We start from the raw sequence: 23,073 nt of genomic DNA on the forward strand, positions 1-23,073 counted from the left end.
TTCAAACCCAGGCAGGTAGTTCGTACTCGCTGACTTGCCAGGCGGATGAAGGAGAAAAACTTGGCCTGATGAGCAGGCGGGCATAGTAAGCAAAACTGGCCGATGTGCATGGCTCTGGAGAGGATCATGCAATACTACTGCCAATTATTCACATCCTTCTTGCTTGTTTGTAAATATATGGTCTATGTGTTGGCCACAAGTGCAGGTAGGTAAATGAGCTGTTTGTACCCCTCTGATTCCATCACATCAAGGAACGAATTATCAGCTGAAGTGGGTTGATGACATCATAATTTGTATCCCCAACAACAATTGAAGCATGGAAGCAATCAACAACTGCAGTATGATTTCCAATTCATTGAAGGTGAGATGGGCCTTGGGATGTCTATGTACATATCTTAGAATTAAAGGTTTTTCATTCTGTTTGAGTTTTAAATATACCCACAATACTTCAATGTCCACACCCGGCACAGATTATATAAGCTCTGATATTATGTCTGTTTTCACATAAACAATAACAGCACCCCCCCCCCCCTTGGATAGCCTATACATTTTGAACCCTTCAATTTCAACAAGTTTGTCTAGTATAGAAGCATCAGCCAAGTCTCAGTGATTGCAATGTAGTTATGTGTGAAACTGCAATTTCATTTACAGTGCTCAAAAAAATTATTGCATGTGATATTTACAGAAGAGAATATGATATAGCTCTTGAAGGTAATGGGATATGCCAGGAAATGAGGCAGAGCAAAAACCATTATTTCAAAGCCAAGGTGAAGTGTCTTACATGAAACAAGAGGAAAAAAGTATACACTAGCACTGTTACAAATAGAATAATAATATTTAAAAAAAAAAAATTAGGTGCATAATGAATGTCAGTAATCCCAACAGCCATCACTGATGCAGTCATTCCTGGCCTTCAGGAAGCAATAAGCCCTCCTCTCTACATGATATGAGATGCTTCACACCTGGTTGTACTGTGTGTGGTTAAGCATATGGTCCCATTCCTGTAGGAGGGTCTGTGGTACATTGGGACAATAATATATTTTTAGAACATATAAACCTGCACAGGCATTCCTTTCATGTGGTGTTTCATGGAAAATTGACATGATTATTGTTTCACATCATCTAGCAAGAATATGTATGATGTGTATCATGTTTTCACAACATGCAATAATTTTTTTGAGTACTGTATTGGCTGGGAGAGAGACCAGGAAACCACATTCTTAGCTCGAGTTTATTTCCTCCAAAGGGTTGAAATTTAGCATAGTTACCTATTTTCAAATGTTCCTCATTAAGTGAAAGCAAAAGTGCTACTGGTGCCTCTCTACAGACGATACTCAAATATCTTGTGGGGAGTTATTCACAGCAGGAGGTCAGTGAAAAGGTTTCTTGCCAGAGATCAATGTCTGAGTATAACATTCTTATCTGTGGTTTAAGGTAATAAATGTGGTGAACATTCAATCAAAAATTGACTTAGTGTAAAGAGTTCAACATACTGACTTCATCAAAAACATTGATCCATGGCAATATCAAGGCCACTTGAAATCGTCTCTGCACAAGATGAAAGTTACTACCTTGACTCACCATTCAGCAGGTTGCAGGATCAATTCTAACAGACTTTTTTTTACCCAAAATTTGGAGATTTGCCTCTAAAGGTCTTATGTTGCAAAAATATTTACTTTCACAATCAAGTTTTCAGTGCCAAATGAAGGTTTGTTGTTGGCGTGTCTCCTTAAACCATTCATTCACCAATGGATTCCCTCAGTCACTTGAGGTGAATGCTCAGGTGCCTTTAAAAAGGCTGTGGATGCTTCCTTGCCACTTTCCTTTCATACTGCTACACCAAACTACATTGAGTGAGTGGTTACTGTGGGTGACTCATATTTATGGAGGGAGGCATAGGTTCAAATCGTATAGCTGCACACCTTGAATGTGCACTATCTGAGATTTTCTCTCCTCCACTTTAGGTAAATGCTGGAATGACACCTTCAATAAAGGCAATGGATATTTCTTTACACATTGTGTTCTTTTCACAGGGTTCTTTGTGACAACTTTTTTAATGGAATACACATACTCTATGTGATCAAAAGTATCCGGACACACCGCGAAACGTGTGTTTATCATAGAGGGCGACACAGTACTGCCATCTACCATGTGGAACACATAGTCAGCGAACTCAGTAGTCTGCAGACAGTGTGAGACAGCAGTATGGGATGGTCTGAGGAACTCACAGACTTTCAACGTGGTCAGTTGGTTGGATGCCACTTGTGTAGGACGTCTGTGTGTAAGATTTCTACCCTTCTAAACATCCCTCTGTCCACTGTTTCCAATGTTATAGTGAAGGGATGTGTACAATCCAAAAGCGTGCAAGCCAACCTCGCATGTTGACCTCCAGAGACCATCGAGTGTTAAAGAGGGTCGTACAGCATTATCGTCAATCATCCATCGCCACCGTCACACAGGAATTCCGAACTGCATCAGGATCTACTCCAAGCACCATTATTGTTTAGCGCAAGGTGCGGCAACTTGGTTTCCATGGCCGAGCAGCTGCCCATAAGTCAAACATCACACAGACAAATCCAAAAAGACCACCTCGTGTGGGGCAAGGAGCGTCGAAACTGGACCATAGAACAGTGGAAAACCGTTGTGTGGAGTGATGAATCACAGAACACAATGTGGCGATCCGATAGTAGGGTGTGGGTGTGGCGAATGCCTGGTGAACCACATCTACCAGCCTGTATAGTGCCGACAGTGAAATTTGGAGGTGGCGGGGTTACAGTGTGGTCATGTTTCTCCTGGAGGGGTCTTGGCCCCCTTGTTGCTTTACATGGCAATGTCACGGCACAAGCTTATGTTAACAGCTTTCATGCTGCCTACCGTCAAAGACCAGTTCGGGGATGACCATTGTGTCTTTCAACACGACCGAGCACCGTCCATACTGCAGGGCTTGTGGGGGAGTGGTTTGACGACAACAACGTCCCACTAATGGACTGGCCTGTACAGAGTCCTGATTTGAAACCCATAGAACATCTCTGGGATGTTTTGGAATTCAGACTTCGTGCTAGTCCACACCTGAAATCTGAATTGGTGGGTGTCATTCTGAAATCTTGCAGGGTGATTTGAAGTGGAATAAACCAAAATGTATCTGTGCAGGTTTCCAACATGAACTGCAAATGTATTTTCCCTGAAAATTCCCCGAGTTTTCCAGAATTCAAAACTTTTTTCCAGAGCACTTGATAGGTATTTTAAATGTATTTTACAATGGCCTTCATTTACCCTTCATAATCATACCATCCTCACCTTTTTTCTTTTTTATTATTATTATTAGTGATGAGACAAATTAATCAGTACTTGGTATGGTGTATCTATTTTATAAGTAATATTACTGACCAATTTGTAGAAAGCCTGTAGCTTTATACTGGATAAATAGAATATTGGTCTCAGTAAATTTTGTATCAGTAGTTTATCAGTATCTGCAAAAATTCCATGTCAGTTCACTCTCAGACATTAATAACAAAACTACTTCAAGAATAAAATTACATCTTTGTGCACATACAAGGGAGAATCAAATGAAATCTTTAATGTGGATTTTTTTCTAAAATATCAAGTAGATTTCTGCATGTAGGGTTGCATTAGTTTGCTCCTCATTGCTGCCATACATATATTTTCAAGTCCAAGTTCGTGTCTGTATACCTCAAGAAAAATAACCTTTGGGATACACTTATGAGCCACCACAAATATTTTTCCACTCATCCGCCTGTGAGCCGAGGCCATAGTTGAAATTCCTCCTCCAATTGTAAACTTTCTGATGTGGTAGACGTGCATAGCGATATTGAATTTCCTTTTGCGAAGAAATTGAATTTCCGTTTGCGGAGAATTTCACCATGTTTTAGGCTTCCAAAGGGAAAGAAAGCTCTCCTGTAATGCAAGTGCAGAGGAGGTGCAGTCTTTAAAATGAAAGAACATGGAGTTTTGAAGTTCAGTTGGTCAATATTGCAGACTTCAGGTCATTTTGTGAATAACAGTGATTTTGTAATTTTGAGTTGTGTAGCTTGTTCTATCATTGTTACCAAACTTTTAAGGTTGTTTTGATTTGATTCTTCTTCGCAATTAAAGACTAAAGTTACAGGTTTTTGTGGGAATTCTCAAAATGTATTACTGTGCACAAAATAAATTTCACACAGATCATATGCAGTGGACTCTTTTTAATTCAAACTTGGATAATTCGAACAGTTTATTCCCCTTGAAATTCCTATAACCAATGTTAAAAATTCATATATAATTCAAATTTTCAAACCTTTTATTTGGATAATTAGAAGGCAGATGTAGGGAAATGATAGGTTGTTTGCTTTTATGCAACAGTGATGTGCCGTAGACTATAAGCTTAGGTCTACATGCATTGTCTACGTGTAATCTACATGAAGATTACATTGGATTATAGTTTACATAGTCTACTGTAGACAATGTAAACAACAGAGAAGAAAGAAATCCCAGTGCTGTTAAAACAAAAAAGTATTTTCTTTCTTCAAATACGTCGATAATTGTGCTTATAACCAACTTAAGAGTAAGACCATCTGATGTGATCAAAGTTATCAAATTTTCAACAACAAAAGACAAGAGACTACCGGCAGAAAACAAATGACAGTCATAGTTTAAAACTGACTATTATTTACACTGACAAAAAGGAAGGCTAAGAAATATATTTTTTTTTGCCTAGTTACTGCATAGGAAAGTGCATATGCCTTTAAAGTAAATCTTTCTACGCATGTGTGAAATGGAGGTACTAGTAAAACAAAGTTTGTCCTTTCTACGGACATCACATTTCTTATTTTAGATGTGTCGCGACAAGTTTATTCTGCAATTCAATGAAATTGTAGTTGAACGTAAATATATACTTAAAACACTTATTTCTGAATCGGTGCCATGCTTCACACTTTCTATTTTCATCTGCTGGTTGCTGCTCTAGTACTAAGGCCGTGCCTTGCACGAAGAACGCCAAGCGCCATGTTGTCTACATTGATTATGTCATCAATGTAGATTACATAGCTTACATAGTCTACATTCTATATACATAGAATGTAGACAATCGTTGTTTATGTGTAGATGCACATAACTGGTATGCAACCTCCACCCTATCCTTAATAACCTATTATTGTCTACCCCTTTTGTGTGCAGGTGTTCACCCTTGAAACCTCACTAGCCAGTGATTTGTGAAAGTCTGGTTATCTGCCTTCAGTTGTCAGTTGTGATTAGTCAGGGCACGTTGTTCACAATGCCAAACCATGGTGCATTGAATCTCAAGCAAACAATAGTGATAGTGTATTTACTTAAACATGCTTTCTATTTTTTAATTACTATTGTGAGAGGAATTGCTTTTAGCTTGCACAATAGGACCACACACAAAATATTTCAATTTTTAAGGTAAGGTCCAATGCACGTTCATTGTCCTTGTACATACTGTAGTACAGTAGTTATCTTTTATCAATTTTCTTTAATAATGCATGTTTTTGTTAATTCCAATTTTGGATAATTGAAAAATTTTGTGTCCCCCTGGATTTCGAATAAAAAGATTCCACTGTATATAAAACACTTTTCATAAACAGAAGTTTGCAAATGGACACAATATCTATTAAGCTGTAATGAAAAATAAATATATATCTAAAATCTATACAGTGGAACCTCGATTTTATGTTTTTCAGGGGACCAAGCTCAAAAACTTTTAAAAAGAAGTTTTGAAATAAGTAAAGGGCAGTATAGGGAGATGTGATGGTAGGGCTTCTCACACTCTCGATCTCGGTCATTCTGGGGGTAATGTGCCATGCTCCAGCCACCCTTACTACCCAGGTATCCATTTATTTGAAGCTAGGTGAATCACAAAGCAAATTTGTGCAGGAAAGGCTGGAATTTTTTTTATGTTAGGTCACCTACCTCAGCAATTGAACCAGGGTCTCCCACATAGGAAAGGCTTATATATTTAAAATATTAACACAGAAGGACACAATAAATGATTAATGAAAATTGTATATTTATAATGCTAGACTAATTATGATGATAAAATTGAATGAAAGAAAAAAAACAACAGAGCACATGTGACACTTGTAATAAAATGAAATCATGATTACTGTAATTCATGAAGTAAAGTTGTTTATATATTTGTTTAATGCAGATGGATAGATACCCAAATATTACATTCCTAGCTGTCAGTAGATATGGTTGTGAGAAGTGCCTGTGTCTGCTAAGTTTTGTGTTTATCTACCCGTTATAACTCCTGAAAAATCTGTAGGAATTATGTTTCTTAACGAGGGGAAGAACTTGATATTGTGCCATGGAAAACTTTATCAATATCTTGTTCTATTCAAACATTTTTAAAATCAAATGAGAATATTTTATTCGATCCCAATTTTATAATATACAGTGTCCGAAAAGTCACGCAACCCAGTGTTTACGGCCGTATAATGGAATAGCAAAATGGAATGAGAAGAAATGCTTTCTGCCAAGAGAATGTCCTGTATATTGGGAAAATTTAGAGAGACAAACATATGTAAGAACATGCATGTTTTAATAACAAATAAGCAAAGTGTTGCCAAAGGCAAATTACATACACCTTGCAACCCTGAAATCCCTACAAATTAAAGCAAATGTTCGAAGTGTCCACCATTTTCTTGGATACATAAGTTGGTTCGCTTGATTATGTTCTCAGATACCTTCCTGAGGGTTGCAGCACTGATGTTTCGTTTCAGATCCTTCAATGTTCTGGGTCTCGTTTGGTATACTTTCCCCTTTAAGTAACCCTACAGAAAAAAATCTGTAGATGTTAAATCCGGCGAGCAACTGGGCCATAAATCCTTGGATATTAGACAATCACCAAAAAATTCTCTCAGCATACGAAGAAATTCATTAGATGTATGGCAAGTAGCTCCATCTTGTTGTAGCCAAGCATCACGTTCGTCTTTTTCCAGGAGAGCAACGAATTGCATTATGAGATCCCTGTACACAGCAGTATCCACTGTTGTCTCAAAGAATAACGGTCCCACAATATGACGTCGCGATATTCCACACCATACACCAATTTTCAGAGAGTGCATGGGTAGTTCATGCAACTGATGTGGGTTTTCTGTCGCCCAATGCCTGGAATTTTGGCTGTTGGCTTCGTCGCTAAAAAAAACTTTATTCAGTACATTGACACAATTTTGTCGAATGAATGATTGAAACCAATAACAGTAATGCAACCGTGTCAGGACATCCACCGTTTTCAATTCATGAACAACACAAACTCTATACGGGTAAAATTTCAATTTCCATATAGCCTTGTGAGCAGTTGATTTGCGTAAGTCCAATTCTGAGGCGAGCTTCCAAACAGACTTTTGTGGCGACATCACCATTCTTTGTTCAACACACTGCAGAACATCAGCTCCTAACACAGAAGGGCGCCCTGAACGTTGCCTGTCATGTACTGACCCAGTTTGGCGAAACCCTTGCACAAGACGAAAAATTGACGACTTATCTGGAGGGGAAGTAGTCAGAAACTTGGCACTAAATGCTTCTCTTACGCCAGAATATGACGATGTTCGGATATATTCTTCAACAATAAACACTCTTTCCTGTGTAGAATATGGCATTTTGAACACACACACACGACATCAGCATAAGTAGACACAATCTGGAATGATGTTCGCGGCAAACAGCAACCACCTAAGGCACAGAAAACATAACAATTGATACACCCTCTTCTGTACCCACATTTCAGGGTTGCAAGGTGTAAGTAATTTATTGCATATGTTCGAGAATAACCAACTTTTTCCTTTGTCGTTAAAAGTGCCTTAGTGTGATAGCCTGAGGTAAAACATGTCTGTTAGTGAGACGTGACAGCAACAGTGTTGCCAGTGTCCCTTGTAATATTGTGAAAACATCGATTTTTGGAACAGCCCATTTATTCCCTTGTGCAATGTTTTTGAAACTTCGTCAAAGTTCTTTTTCTGTCAAATTCAATAGATGGCCATCCAAATTGTTCATTGGTATTGTGAAATGTTGCAATAATTTACCTCAGTGAGTTCTGTGCATCAATACACACGATTCGCAAAAAAAAAAAAATTCCGCCTTTGGCAACACTTTGCTTATTTGTTATTAAAACATGCATGTTCTTACATATGTTTGTCTCTCTAAATTTTCCCAATATACAGGGCATTCTCTTGGCAGAAAGCGTTTCTTCTCATTCTGTTTCGCTATTCCGTTATACGGTCGTAAACACCGGGTTGCGTGCCTTTTCGGACACTATGTACTTCCATGCTTGAAATATAACTCTTTTCACATGGTCTATTGTGCCACTCATAGCTGCTATCCCTCAGCAGTAATAGGCATTTCTACTGGACGGATAGCTAAGGGTCATTACCAGGCAAATCCATTTAAAAATTACTCATGTTGGGTACCGATAGTTTTGAAAACTTCTCCCAGTTGTTATGAGCACCATTCGGTAGAATTGGGAGACATTTTTTGCACTGAGAATGTAGGCAGCAATCAGTGGGTAAGCACTGGATCTCATTTGCAAACGTTTACTTTTGAAAATATGTGAGAAGATAATATATAATTGCATATGATATTTTTCAAAGCATTATGTAGGTCATCTCCATTGTTAATTGCTTAAAAGCTTCCCCTGATGGCATTGTGATAACACTATGGCCTTGTAATCAAATGGTCCTGGGTTCAATACCCAGTGGAAGCTTTATAGTGGTTCAGATCTGACTTAAAACTGTAGTTCAGCAATGTTTATTGTATTGGTGCACAAAGTGAATTTTACAAAAATTCAAATCAAAATGGAAAAATTAAAATTTTCAAAGAAAGGTTTGAATTAAATATCACTCTCAAACTATTTACTTCAGTTATAAGCACACCTCGGATTTTTAGGTTCTAAAAAGCATGCTTTGAGGTGCCTAAAATAGGCTCTAAAAATCCTGAAATAGGCTCTAAAAATTCTAAAATAGGCTCTAAATCTGAAAATATGCTCTAAAAATTATAAAATAGGCACTAAAATCCCAAAATAGGTTCTAAAAATTCTGAAATAGGCTCTAAAATCATAAAAAAGATTCTAAAAATCCTAAAACAGGTTCTAAAAATCCTAAAATAGGCTCTAAAAATCCTGAAATAGGTTCTAAAAATCTTAAATGAGGCTCGAAAAATCCAGAAGTAGGTTCCAAATACCTTAAAATGGTACAAAATTCCTGAAAAATACTGATTAGATCCAATTGTTAAAAACAAAATTTCACAAGAAGTGTAAGAAATTTTAATAGGTATATAACAACCAAATATTAATTTTCTAACCAAATTTTCATTTCTTTACATTATTTTCAAAATCATCAATAAATAATTTTATTGCTATACTTGTGCTGTTAGCAAAATATGCTCTTTGATATGAAAACTGAATTATGTATGTATAATTTGCTGTACAATACCAGGATCACTACTCGGAATTCAGTTATTGGCTTTGGGAATTATGCCTGAATTACTGGCTCTGGAAATTATGCATGAATTTTGGTAAAAAATTGCAACTTTTATTAATCCAAGTCCCATTAAACTTATACGCGTACATATTTATAAATGCCCTGAAGCAAGTTTTTCACAGTTTGGCTTTTATTTTTATATTTATCAAGGAAGAAAAAAGAAAGTTGCATGGAAAATAAAACAGAATTTTCTGAATCCGTTTACTTTGTTAGTGTATTTTGCAGAACAATCTGTCTGACAGATGAAAGATTTTGTAAAATAATATTTCTTAAAGTTGATTAGATACATTTTTGGGTACATTAGAATCACACAGACCCTTTATATTGTTAATATAGTATTTGTGTGTGTGGGTGGTGAGAGTCAGTAATACATAAGGCTGGAATACATCTGCTTGTACTCTTGAATATTTTGAAAGTTTGCCTTGAAAACCTGGAATTATACTTGAATTTTATCAGTTTTAGTGTAGTGATCACCCTGAATCTTTTCTCATGTTATCCACAGTCAAACTCCGCCTTTGTGCGAAAGGATCATTCTATATGCTGAAAATTATCTTTCAACAGAAACATAGTCAGAGGTGCATATTTGGATGAAGAAACATTACTTCGCAAGGTGTTAATGCCACAAAAAAAGGATTGAACTGACGTGCAATTGAGCAGACCACACGGAGCAAAGTTCCACTTTGGACTGTGCAGGCAGTAGAGGTGATTTTCGATGCCAAAACTGGAAAGAGGGTGGGGGTGCAAGGACAGTTCACTTTCTTTTCTTGTTTGGAGCTTTGAAGAACATCATAGACTCGGAGGGAGGGAAATCGATAGAAAGCATGTTTCAAACACGCCAATAATTGAATTGCTTTATCACGAAATAGAGGAAATAACTCTGTGAGCTATAAAAATCCTGTAAAACCTAAAAAAATATATAAGAACCTAAAAATAGGTTTAATTTAGGCACATAAACCTAAAATATGTTCTAACAAGCAAAATAGGATATTTTAGGCACTATAAAACTTTGTCAGTTGTTCCGTTTTTTAGTGAAACTCTGGCATAACTTGTTATTTCTTATTTACCTGCAAAGAAAAAAATAGGTTAAAAACCTAAAATCCGAGGTCTAGTACAGAACATTTATTAATTTTTCAATAATTAATACTCTGAGACTTCCTAGCAGTGACAGAGTGACAGCAATTTTATGTTAAGAATATATGGTCTGCAACTTCCTGTCTTCATGCTTAACTGAATTTCCAATATCAACACAACAATTTCAAATTTTTTAGTGATATAAATTATAAAACTCACTGCTTTTTCTCCTTCCCAGTTAGGAACACAAAAGTAGAATTCTTCATGAGATGGAACACGTTTGAAGTATGTTGTAATTATTTTCATGAACTTTTCCTTAATGCAGCTATGATGTTGTTTGAGACTTTCACATGTCATGTGATGCTGTAATAACCCTAATGGAAACTTGTGATTGCCTTCTCCATCTTGGCTTTCTTCATTGGTTGCAACTGAGCCAGCAACTTTTGAATTTGTGAACTGATTTAAATTTTCCAAATTTACCTTCATCTTGTAATCCTTTAGATGGCCACATATAGTCTGGAAATAAAAAATGTGTATGAATGTATGTCCAACAACCCTGTAAGGTAACTCCGTTATTAGTACAGATAGTGAAAAATGGAAAGTTGCTGAAAATATGGGGTTCCCAATCTGATGTGATTGAGTCTTCAATGAAGAATGCACTGTTGAGGATATGCACTTGTACGAGCCTTGTTGCTTTAAGCTTCATCCTTAAAGGAAGCACTGCATTATTGCAATACTGTACTATACTACATAAACTAAGAACTGGTGATTAGAGGTAAAGTAAAAAGTGTGAGCATGTAGCACATGCATGATACCCCACCCTTCAGCCCATAGAAAAGGTAAAATACTCAAAAATAAAAATCTGATTACATTACACAGTGTACACTATGTGCGGGCACCCCTGGGACTGGTTATGAGTGGGTGTATCTATTAACTTCATTAGCATAATTTACAGTATTGCGAGAATGCAAACGAAGCATGTGGCAACAAGCATCATCTGTTCGCATTGAGGCTTGTACAAGTGTACAGCTTCAATGATGAATTCTATGTTGAAAATTCAAGTAAATTAGATTGAAACCTCCATATTTCCAACCACTTTTGACAATTTCCATTTCCAAAACATTACCTGATGTGTGTGGCACTCTCGATTAAAAAATGATGCACTTGTTGAAACTTTCAGAGAAACAAATGTTTCCCAATGTAAAGCAATGTGCCTCATATATACCCAATACATACCAAAACAAAAAGGACAAGAGTGCAACTTTATGCAGACTTCCTTATTGTCAGATAGTCTAAAATAGCAACAATCACTCAGCAGTCAACATCCCCCTTCCGATTTCCTGTCCCTTAGATGTTTCTGTATCTTTCTCCAATCTGCACCCATGAAGATATGTGGTTTTATTAACTTGTCTACAGTAATAGCAGAAACATGACTCCGTCCACCTGTCCCCAAACCCCATTCCATTAGTACTTCTCTGAGAAGTGGAAAGACCCAAGTTTTTTCTGTGAGCAAACATAAAAGGAACACTAGGAATCTGAATTAAAGAATAGAAATTAACCTTTTGAAAATTGATGGGAAAAAAATATAAAAAATAAAAATAAACATTTTATCTAGGATACAAATATAGCCAGAATCAAATTACAGATCACTAATTACTAATAGCAAACTTCAAGGCTCATGTAGCAATCAAAACATGTAATAACAGCTTCACAGATAGAAATCTACATCTTTGTAAATAAACTGGATGACGAGGAAGTCTACATTGGATATATTCAGCAGGATGGAGTAACATGCCACACATCACAAGGCTTAAACTCAAGTCATTTTTCAGTGACCACATCATATTAACCTTTTCAGTCCCAAGCGTCTCGATCGAGATACCCAAAAGTAAGCCTCACAGTACCAAGCATCTCGATCGAGACGCTGTGTCAAGTCGTAGTTTTTATGTTATAACTTTTCTATTTTTGGCTAGAATTTCGATTTTTTTTATATTGCTCCTAACACATGTATTTAACAGAAATGTTTTTTTGCATTTTTTTTTGTCTTCATGAAAATGGAGGGGAAAAGGTGGGAAAGGGGCGGGGAAAGGGACTTCTCTTTTGCGTCTCTTTTCAAGGTCAAATTTTTGTCGACTAAGGAAGACCGACTTTGTTGTTCTAAAGCAATGCTTTTTCACTCCCTCCTGTTAACTGCATTCGAAAGAAGCTTGTTTATCAGTATCCGATGTCAAAATGAAAGTTTTCCGTGAGGGCGCAAGCAGAGGGTGGGGGGCGGGGGAGGAGAAGACTGGTTGTTGAATCTGCGTTGTGAGAATGGAATTTCGATTTCGAAGCGCACTGAAGGAAACCTTCGTTTTTTTAGCACAAGTGTCCACAAGTTGCACCAGGGGTTACCCTGCATTGTCTAAAAATAGAATTTCAAGCACGGGCCTCCCCCATGGTGCAGTGGTAGGGTCATTGCCTTGTAATCAAGGGGTCCCGGGTTCGATACCCAGTGGAGGCACAAGTGGTTCGGATCCCACTTTAAACTGTAGGTCCAGTCCCAATTAGCCTTACTGTGCATACAGTGGACTTAAAACACCAACTCAAACCAAGAATTTCAAGCAGCTGCAAGAATCGAAGCTCATTTTTCAATGCGTTCTAGCTTTTCGTCTGTGAATGTTGTGCGTAGGTGTCGTTTTGTGCCCAAGTGTGAGGACATTTTTTGGGTGAAGTGACAATTTTTTAAAATAATTTTTGGGGGTTTTCTCCCTTCCCCCTCCATATATACGCCAAATTTGCATAAATTTTGCATTTTGTGCATTTTGACATTTTTTTCGGGGGGGACACAATTTTTTTAAGAAAAGTATTTTTGAGGGGATTTCCCCCCTTTCCCCCTCCATATGTATGCCGAATGTGCATAAATTATATATCGTCTGAATCTTTGATTCTTTCTGCGTACAACGGTATATCTTTCATTCCTTTTTGGGGGTACAACTCAAGTTACATTGGTCATATGATAATAATGCAAATATTTTTGTGTTCCTTACATGTCAGCGATCATTTCCATGTGCATGTCGACACTGTCATGTACTTTTTTCTTGGGGGAAGGTGGGGGAACCAAATTTTTTTTTCCGAAATTTTGGAATTTTGAGAGTTAGCTCCCTCCCCTCGCCACATATATGCCAAATTTGCATAAATTTCATATAGTCTGAAACTCTGGGTTCATTCTGCATACAACGGTATATCACTCATCTCTCTAGGGCAATTAGTCTCCGATCTACACTCATTTAATTGAAACTCTGCATTTTGCTCAAAATCGGCTCGGGACAGAGAGGCTTACTTGTGAAAATGGCCTTGGGACTGAAAAGGTTAATGGGACTTTGGCCACTGTGCTTGCTTGATCTGATGCCGCCTGATTATTTTCTATGGGGATACAAGAAAAGGGGGAGTTTATGCAAACAAACTACAGACCATAGACACCTTGAAAGCAAGCTATAACAAAGAAATTCAGACAGTGACGGCACACGAACTGGCAAAGACGTTCCAAAATATGGTGCACTGGGTTCAATGTTATCTGGACACAAATGGTGACCACTTCCAGCGCATGTTATGATGTCATGACATTTCTCACAAACTGAAGTAAGTCCGCTTCAAATCTCATTACAATATATTCATTGGTGTAAATTTTCTTAGAGAAATGACAGGTTTGGTAGTGAGTGGGGCATCTTGTACAGTGGTTCATCATAGCATGTCATAAACACCAAACGATGCTCCATTTTTCACACACACAAAATAAATGTACATAGGTAGATAAATAAATAGATTACCTAACAGTTACATAAACCTTTGGTTACCACAGTTAGGCCTTGTGATCTGTAGCAGGCTCTCTACTGCTTGAAATGGTATATTCCTGTCCCATAAAATACCTTACATAAAATATGCCAGCATTTATTGTAGCTGTTTACAAATCAGGTTCTCTAATTCACAAAATGATACTAATTTTCAGTGTACTAGGTACCAAGTTTTGTACAAATCCAATTTTATCAACATATCAGTAGAATACTCATTTTTTCTTTAGTAAAAGAAATAAATATAAAAGCACTATCTTCCAAGACACCCATGTTTGTGCTAAGATCAGTTAACATATCTGTATTTTCAACATTTGTTTCAGTACAGTTGTATTGGGTTGGCAACTAAGTTCCCGCCGTTTTTTTTAATTGGAAAAATCTCTATGACATTAAATACGTTTGGCACGAAGGTGTACATCATGCGAAAGAGAATATATTGTTCTACCTAAATTTATGTTTCTTTGTTACTAAGACACATTTTTTTGTTATTTACAGATCATTAAAATGGAATGTCAAGTTGAGAAGAATGATCATTTTCGACACTTCCTCCTTTTTGCCTTTAATCAAGGTTCTAAGGCCGCAGAAGCTGCTCGCAACATTTGTGCTGTGTATGGAGTGGGTGCTATAGCTGAAAGAACCGCCCGTGATTGGTATGCGAAGTTCAAAAAAGGAAATTTTGACTTCAAAGACGCATCTTGTTCTGGCCGTCCAGTTGAGTTCGATGAAGAGCGATTGAACCACCTGTTGCATGAAAATCCGCGTCAAACAACAAGGGAACTGGCAGAGACAATGGGTTGCTCCCACACTACTGTAGAGAAGCATCTTCACTCGATGGGAAAGGTTCAGAAGTGTGGAGCATGAGTGCCTCACACTTTAAGTGTCACCAACAAAAATCATGCAACAGGTGGTTCAATCGCTCTTCATCGAACTCAACTGGACGGCCAGAACGAGATGAGTCTTTGAAGTAAAAATTTCCTTTTTTGAACTTCGCATACCAATCACGGGCGGTTCTTTCAGCTATAGCACCCACTCCATACACAGCACAAATGTTGCGAGCAGCTTCTGCGGCCTTAGAACCTTGATTAAAGGCAAAAAGGAGGAGGTGTCGAAAATGCTCATTCTTCTCAACTTGACATTCCATTTTAATGATCTGCAAATAACAAAAAAATGTGTCTTAGTAACAAAGAAACATAAATTTAGGTAGAACAATATATTCTCTTTCGCATGATGTACACCTTCGTGCCAAACGTATTTAATGTCATAGAGATTTTTCCAATTAAAAAAAATGGTGGGAACTTAGTTGCCAACCCAATAGTTTGCCTGCCTTGAAGATAATTATACTTGAATTACTTAAAGGTTTCATTCTCTTAAGAAATAATTCAATTTTTTTTTTAAAGTTGGTTATTGAGATTGGAATATTTGGTTGCAATGATAATTTACAAGTTACTAGGTACTATTTGTCTAGAAAGTAAATGAGTGGTTGATTGCAGGTATGAAACTATTGAGAATATCTAGGTAACAGCAAAAGAAAACTACATGAAGATTCACGTAAAAGTTCAAGAAGTTCTAAGCATGTGTAATTTTTCAGACTCGGGAATATTATAGCGGTTTTTCAAAAGGAAAGAAAAATTCAAAAACAGTTGCCCTGGTATTGGCCAAAGATCCAGCCAAGCTTTAAGAGTCATTAGCAATCTTGCAAACTTGGTTAACGTACTCGCTGTTTCTCAAAAGTTTATTTCACAAGCTGGAATAGACTTTGAGGCCTGTAACTCAGAAATAAACTTCTGTGGTAACTTGTACTCTTCCATCTTCTCTAGTGTAGCATATCTCATGTATTATAAATGTGATGTGTCACTGTTACATGTTCTGAACAATTTCTCATTCCATCGATAGTTCCAGACTTCTTGGCCACAGCCTTCATAACGACAATACGGATGCCGCACTGCAGTGAATATCAACAAGTGAACAAACATTATATTAACATTTATATATATCATGGCTTTCACATTGTCTGTATTGCAAATATTTCATTGCTTACAGATCTTTGATTAGTCATTTATTTATTTATTATTCCGCGCCAATTGTGAAGTTTGCACGCCACTGTGTGGAGGAATACGAAATTTCTAGAGATATCTGGTGGGGTGCCATCCTCACATTTTATGTCTCTGCGAGCATGGGAGGATGGAGGGTTTTGTCGTCCAAAATCCAAACTCGTAGCCAAAGCTGGCCTCTCTCTCCAGAGAACTGTAAACAATGAAGAGTAGCCAGAAGCAAGGACGTTAACATAAGAAAGAAAATTACCAACCATTGGAAAAAATAATTCTATATTACATAATCTTAATTCACTTATGACATAATTTCCAATGAGGAAAAAATAAATTATCGGTAATGAAAACATACAGACTCTTTTTTAATTTTTGTTATTTAGCATCTCTTTCTGCTACTTTTGGCTAATCACAATGATGAGGATGAGTGATGATATAATGAAATTGATGAAGAGACACTCTCAAAGCATACCCATGCCCAGACTGGGATTCGAATCCAGTACTGCTGGCTTTATAATGCAGTATGCTAGCCACGGAAGTGGGCTACAGATTCTTGTTGCTTGCAAAGTTATCGTATGTATGCATGGTATTTTTTCTGTGTGTTTAGTGGAAAGTTCATTTGGATTACAATTATGTAGTCTAAATCATGTAGCTTTAAATACGCATACAGGTTTTGATTAGCATGTTTCAAAAATTTCCTGATAATGTAGCAAAGCTGACTGGTAACTTCTTTTCTTTACTTCTTTACTTCTTAATTTAGGAGATGTTATGGTTAAATCCTTTAGCATTTTATTCCTCTCCCATTTTCATGATCTTCTAACCTAACATGATTTTACTAACCTAAAACATTACATTCGATAAAAACAAATATAGCAATTTCTTCTAACGCAGGCTGTTAAATAAATTAGAAATTCATCATCGAGTTCGAGTCTGCCTGGGTTCAGTCTCTGGGTACAGGACCAGTGGCAACCCACGATTGTGAGGAAATTGGAGAGCTACGATTTTGGTTTGGTTTGATTTGGTGTTTTAAGTCCACTTTATGCACAGTAAGGCTAATCGGGACTGGACCTACAGTTTAAAGTGGGATCCGAACCACTATGTGCCTCCACCGGGTATCGAACCCGGGACCCCTTGATTACAAGGCAACGACGCTAACACTGCGCCATCGGGGAGGCCCCGGAGAGCTACGAGTCTGTGGTGTAACCCAGTCTCAGAAATCTCTATAACTGCTGACCCATGCCACCCTATTACCGCTTGAAGATCTCCACACCTCTAGGTAGGATTGCGGGAGGGACACTTGCAGTCGGGAGATAGGCCAAGGCTCTTCGAGGGCTGTCGAGCCATGGGTTATTATTAAACTCGCCCCCAGTTTGACTCATCAGGAGCTGCTACAACAACCTGTGAATTATGAATTCCTGAAAATTTAGCAAAATTGTCTGGCAACCCTGAGACAATACAACAACCAGATGGTAAGACGATAGTATTTCCAAGAATTGACACTTGCTATATCTTTGCTTTCCATAAAGTAAAATGAAGCTTTTACGGTAATTGTGTGTTTGTCGCTATGAACAGTGTGAAGAACTTGTTGGTGCGAAGTTTATCCACCACAAGTCTGGATGAAAAAATAAAAATAATAATAAAAAACTTGTTGATAACATGGTTGCTAAAATCTGGAATGTCCTGGATTAACTTTTGCTACAAACATGTCTGAAGAACGTTTCTGGTAAGTTTGAAGTTTCTACTTAGTATATTGATAGAGGTTCTGTTAATGCAGATATCACCTTTCCCATTAGATATTTACTTTGGTGCCATATCAATTAGTCATGTTGGACAAGAAACTTTCTCTGTGTTACTTTTTACTAGTAATTTTCATGTTCAATGCCCATAAATATTCCTTATTATGCTCATCAAGCTGTATATAAACTAATTTCCCTTCATCTGAAATATCCCCCCCCCCCCCTGTTAAGTTTAAAAATGCTACAAACTAAATCTCTTGGAATTCTGTTTCTTCTTCCATCTATCATTGTCTTCATATTACTGTTAAAGAGGTTCTAAAGCCATGTTAAGGCATAGGCCCAAATTTCAATGGATAAGCGTACAACTATGTAATATAGATTTGGTAAGGAAGAAATTTTCCGATATAAAAGATTGTCTTATTCACTAAAACTTGTAAGCCATATAATTTTGTTACGATTAAAGATATTTAAGTAAATAACAGAAAATAAAAGGTCTCCGTCATGTTCAAACTTCTGCTTACAGATGGCGCTGAAGTGGTAGTTTTGTCAATCCCGGTGAATTATTTTGTTTTATGACTAGTATGGAAGATTTCGTGGTGAAACAAATATCACATGCTCTTCCCGCAAGCATCTGAAATACTATGTGAAAAAATGAAAACATTTCGTACCTTCAGAGAGTAGTGCTTATCAATAAAATTTTTGAAGTGGCATTTCGTCGCAATATACTCCATGCCGAGATTTAACTCTGTGTTTTCTAACAATATAATCAATGCAATTGCATCAAAATTGTGAAAGTTAAATCAAGTTACCAGAGAATAACGAATCCAGTACATGTTCAGATAAAAATATATAAAAGACTTACGTGAGTGAGTAGAAATGGTTCAAAACGATGTTTCGGAAGTAGTACAGACTTCCGAAACATCGTTTTGAACCATTTCTACTCACTCACGTAAGTCTTTTATATATTTTTATCTGTATTGATAGTGAGTAAAATGCACCATTGTCAAATGTCAGTACATGTTGGAAGAAGGAAACATCGGACAAAACTCAAAGGTAAGTCTTATATTTAAATGCTTGTTGCTTAATCCATCAAAAGCAAAATATTTCCAATATGCAAGAGTGATGCAGAATGTATGATTTATTTATATGTTGAGGAAATACCTTCCGATATAATTTCTTTGAGAATATCGCTTCAACGTGTCTACCTTTTCAATGCAGCACACATTTCTCCTTACAATCGAAGTTCATAATTCTTTGCAATTGTAAAATCAGAAGAGAATGTTATTTTAAATTAGACATAATGCAGATATTACAGTTTTGTGATTATTACTAGAGCATGAAATACCTTGATATAGATTATATTCTGGCATTAAATAGATATTGCACAAAATACTCTACTATCATTCATGTGAGATTATTTTTGTATTTCACTGGTGCTATTCAAATGTACGTACATCGGAATCTGTATTACAAATCAGTCGTTCATTGTAGTTTCACTTTGCCCTTAACATGATTGGAATGAGTCATTTCTGACCTGCTTTGAACAAGATTTTTCTCCTTTTTGTTTTTGAAACTTGAACATTGTTCATAAATCTCGCAAATGTTAAATGCATTAAGTAGGTTAAGCTAATTTAGGTTGGATTGGAATAGATTTAATGTGAGATCCCCGAATTTTGTGCACATTCTGGACAACGTTCTGTTATCTTCTTTCACAGAATCAGGTCAGAAAACTGGTTTTGTAAGCTGTATAAAACTATTTGGTTTTATCGTTCTTTCATAATTTTGAATGTTTTGTAATTGTAGTGCAGCATTTCCAATAAGCTCATACTTTATGTATTTAAAGTGTAAAAGTACACCCTAACAGCTAAAAGAGTAAAGTCCTAACCATCTACCAAACAATAGTTTGCATGTTTACTGAGAATTTACAAATTCGTATAGATTAGAAAAGATTACTAGTTCACATATTTTACAAGTGCAAGGCCAATCATTTATTTGTGGGTAAGATTGATTGATTATCAGAGAAATCATAATTTGTCCTGATTATGTTCTGAATATTTTATTCAATAACCTACCGAAGTCCAAGTCATATTTCACATGCACTGTAAAGATAGATCTGAGTCACTGAAGTGAGCTGATACCGTGAATCAAACCTTTAATGATTTTGTTATAACAGGACTACTTCGTTAACCATTATGGGACAGTTTAGATCCATTATATTCAAATCCAATTACACAACATCTCTAAGTTGTTTTTATTTTAACTCAACTTGTAAGAGGTTGTAAGAATGTAATGTAAATGTTTTTTTTTCCATCCTTGTTCAGTTCATAGTGTCATACACCATATTAACAAAATTTTTATTTGTTCCTTTTGCAGATGAACATTTGAGAATCTACTTGACGTGTCTTCTAAGAATATGTTGAAATTTGTAAAAAGGAAAACAGATTTGACTAACAATGGCAACCCAATAGCATGGAACTTTGTGGATATGCTTCTATGGAATCAAAATCGTCTGTGTGGATTCTTTGAACTGTACACAATTTGCAGATACATGGTTGAATGGTGATGGTTTATAAGAAATCAAGAGTCCAAAATATACTCAAGAAATGATGTTGCAAGACTTCTTAATATCTGGTTACAAGTAGTCAGCAATTTTTGCCCAAAATCTTAGGATATTCATTGCTCTCTGAATGGGATGATGATTCCAAGACAGGAAGAAACATACATATCTATGAGAGAACGACATAATGTTTTGCAGGATGAGAAAGAAGGAGAATGAATTTACATTGAAACAAAAATGTTAATGTGAATTTATACGTATATCCCAAATATATAGTTTTAGTAGTCCCTTCATGCAATGATTTTTGAATGATTTGAATTTTATTCTAGTAGTAATTATTACCATATTGTATCTTATATAACTTCTCTCACAATTCTTATCTGAGTAATGCTGAACTCTGTTTGGAAAGTTACTTTTCAAAAGCTAATCACTTGAGAAATTAATTAGGTTATAATTACTGTTGCTTGAAAACGTATCTAATTTAGTTACTATTAATTACTTTTACAAATACTTTATTCTAGATTAGTTATATCTCGTAAGACGTGGTTCAGAACATAAAATGCAAGTGTGCTATTCATTTCATCGCAGATGACTACCAACAACTTAGCATTAGTTTCATATATAATTATAACTGCTGGTCTCCATGTTGGAGTGGTTAGAACAGTGTGTTATGAAGTTAGGAGTCTCTGGTTCGAATCCCGGCATGGGTATTCTTTGTATAAGATCCTTCATAAATTTCATCATATTATCACGCGTTCTCATCTTTGCGATTAGACAAAAATGGCAGAAAAGTGTAGGAAAATAAACTAAATCAATCAACCATATAATTATAACTAAGTTAATATATTTTATATGTAAATACAGAAGCAATAAAATCCACATCTTTTACTTAAAGATGAAATAATAGTATTTTATTGTATTTTTGTTGCACAAACAATATATTATTCACTGTTAAACTGTGGTATACCAATGAGGATTGTTGAAGATTATATAGCCTTATGTCGAAATTATTCTAATTAAAATACGCTTGGAATAGATAAGATTGTTCTCGTTGTCTCACAATTTCAATAATCACTAATTCATCAGGCGAGCATATGATTCAACAAATTGTAAAAATGAAACAAAAGTAAATTCCTTTCTATGCAAAAAAATAGTAATTGTACCCTTCTGTTCAGATCAAGTGGAACATAGTTCAACTGTTCGACCCTATAAATAGTGACACTTTATGTGAACAGGAGTGTACAACTAACTTTCAATTTAGTTACTAGTTAGGTGGAATAATAACTGAATTTCAGGTACTAATTTCATAAAGTAAGTAGTTTATAGTTACTGTTACTCGAAAATGTTACTCGAAAATGTTACTGTTACTTCCAAAGACAGCTGCAGAACAAACCAGTATAATTCGTGAAGAACTGTGAAACAGGACTTTGGGCATTGTGCGGAGGCAACGTATGTAAAATTGTACTTAAGTAGTATGAAACGAACAAATAATCACTGTGCTGCTTGTTTACCTTTATTCCCGGTTTTCAAGTAAAGGCCTCCCCGATGGCGTAGTGGTAACGTCGTCGCCTTGTACTCAACAGGTTGTTCGATACATGGTGGAGGCAGAGGCAGAACCACGAATTTTTGTCAGGGGGAGGGGGGGGGTTGCGTTGCATTCTACCCAAGAATATTTTGAATGGTCACTCCATACACAAGAAACAATTTCGCTGGAGCAAGCAAACGAAAAAGTCAAGTAGTGACGCGAGACGGCTCAACGAGTACCAATGAACACGTGAGAGGGAATGCGGGATAGCGGTTGAAGTTACCAGCTTTCGCAGCATTGAGTACTGCTTCGCTCTGCCCACTCGATTCTTCCCCCCCCCCTTCCCTTTCCACCTTCTCTGCTATGTGCAGCCTTGTTGCAGCAGAGATAGTCGGGACAGAGTATAAAGTATCCGATCAAAGGTAGAAAGCATTGTCATACAAAATGAAGTGTACAGTCAACGCAGCATTTGTTTCAAACGAATTCACAAAATGTTTTTAATTATTTCAATTACTGTCCCCACTTGGCCCGTTTCGTGTTTGAATTAACTAAACTTATTATTGTATTTTCTTCTCTGCTTTCTGAATATTAAAATAAATACTTAATATAAAAGAATGGATTTTATATTAGTATTTCAACTACTACTACCTTCCACTGATGATATATTGCTTATTTCTCTAATAAAAACATATAACTAAAATCTGACGATTATCAATTTCCTTGATTTACAATTTTCTTTAATCCACTAACTCACCTCTAACCAATATGGCGTCACCTGACATCAAGTACCCTAATCGACCAACCTGTATTTATCTGGC

At 36.5% G+C, this 23,073-nt stretch overlaps 1 protein-coding gene across 1 annotated transcript in view; it reads right to left on the reverse strand.

Moving 5' to 3' along the window:
- Positions 1 to 23,073, reverse strand: part of LOC145983594 (KICSTOR complex protein SZT2-like) — a 605,385-nt gene that overhangs the window by 180,094 nt on the left and 402,218 nt on the right. Inside the window, exon 25 of the mRNA XM_083116658.1 lies at positions 10,782 to 11,078. Coding sequence (XP_082972784.1) covers positions 10,782 to 11,078 — 297 coding nt within the window. The remainder of the gene's footprint in view (positions 1 to 10,781; positions 11,079 to 23,073) is intronic.

This window comes from Lepisma saccharinum, chromosome 2 (assembly GCF_977018435.1).
Source record: "Lepisma saccharinum chromosome 2, izLepSacc3.1, whole genome shotgun sequence".
In the NCBI taxonomy this organism is placed as follows: Eukaryota; Metazoa; Arthropoda; class Insecta; order Zygentoma; family Lepismatidae; genus Lepisma; species Lepisma saccharinum.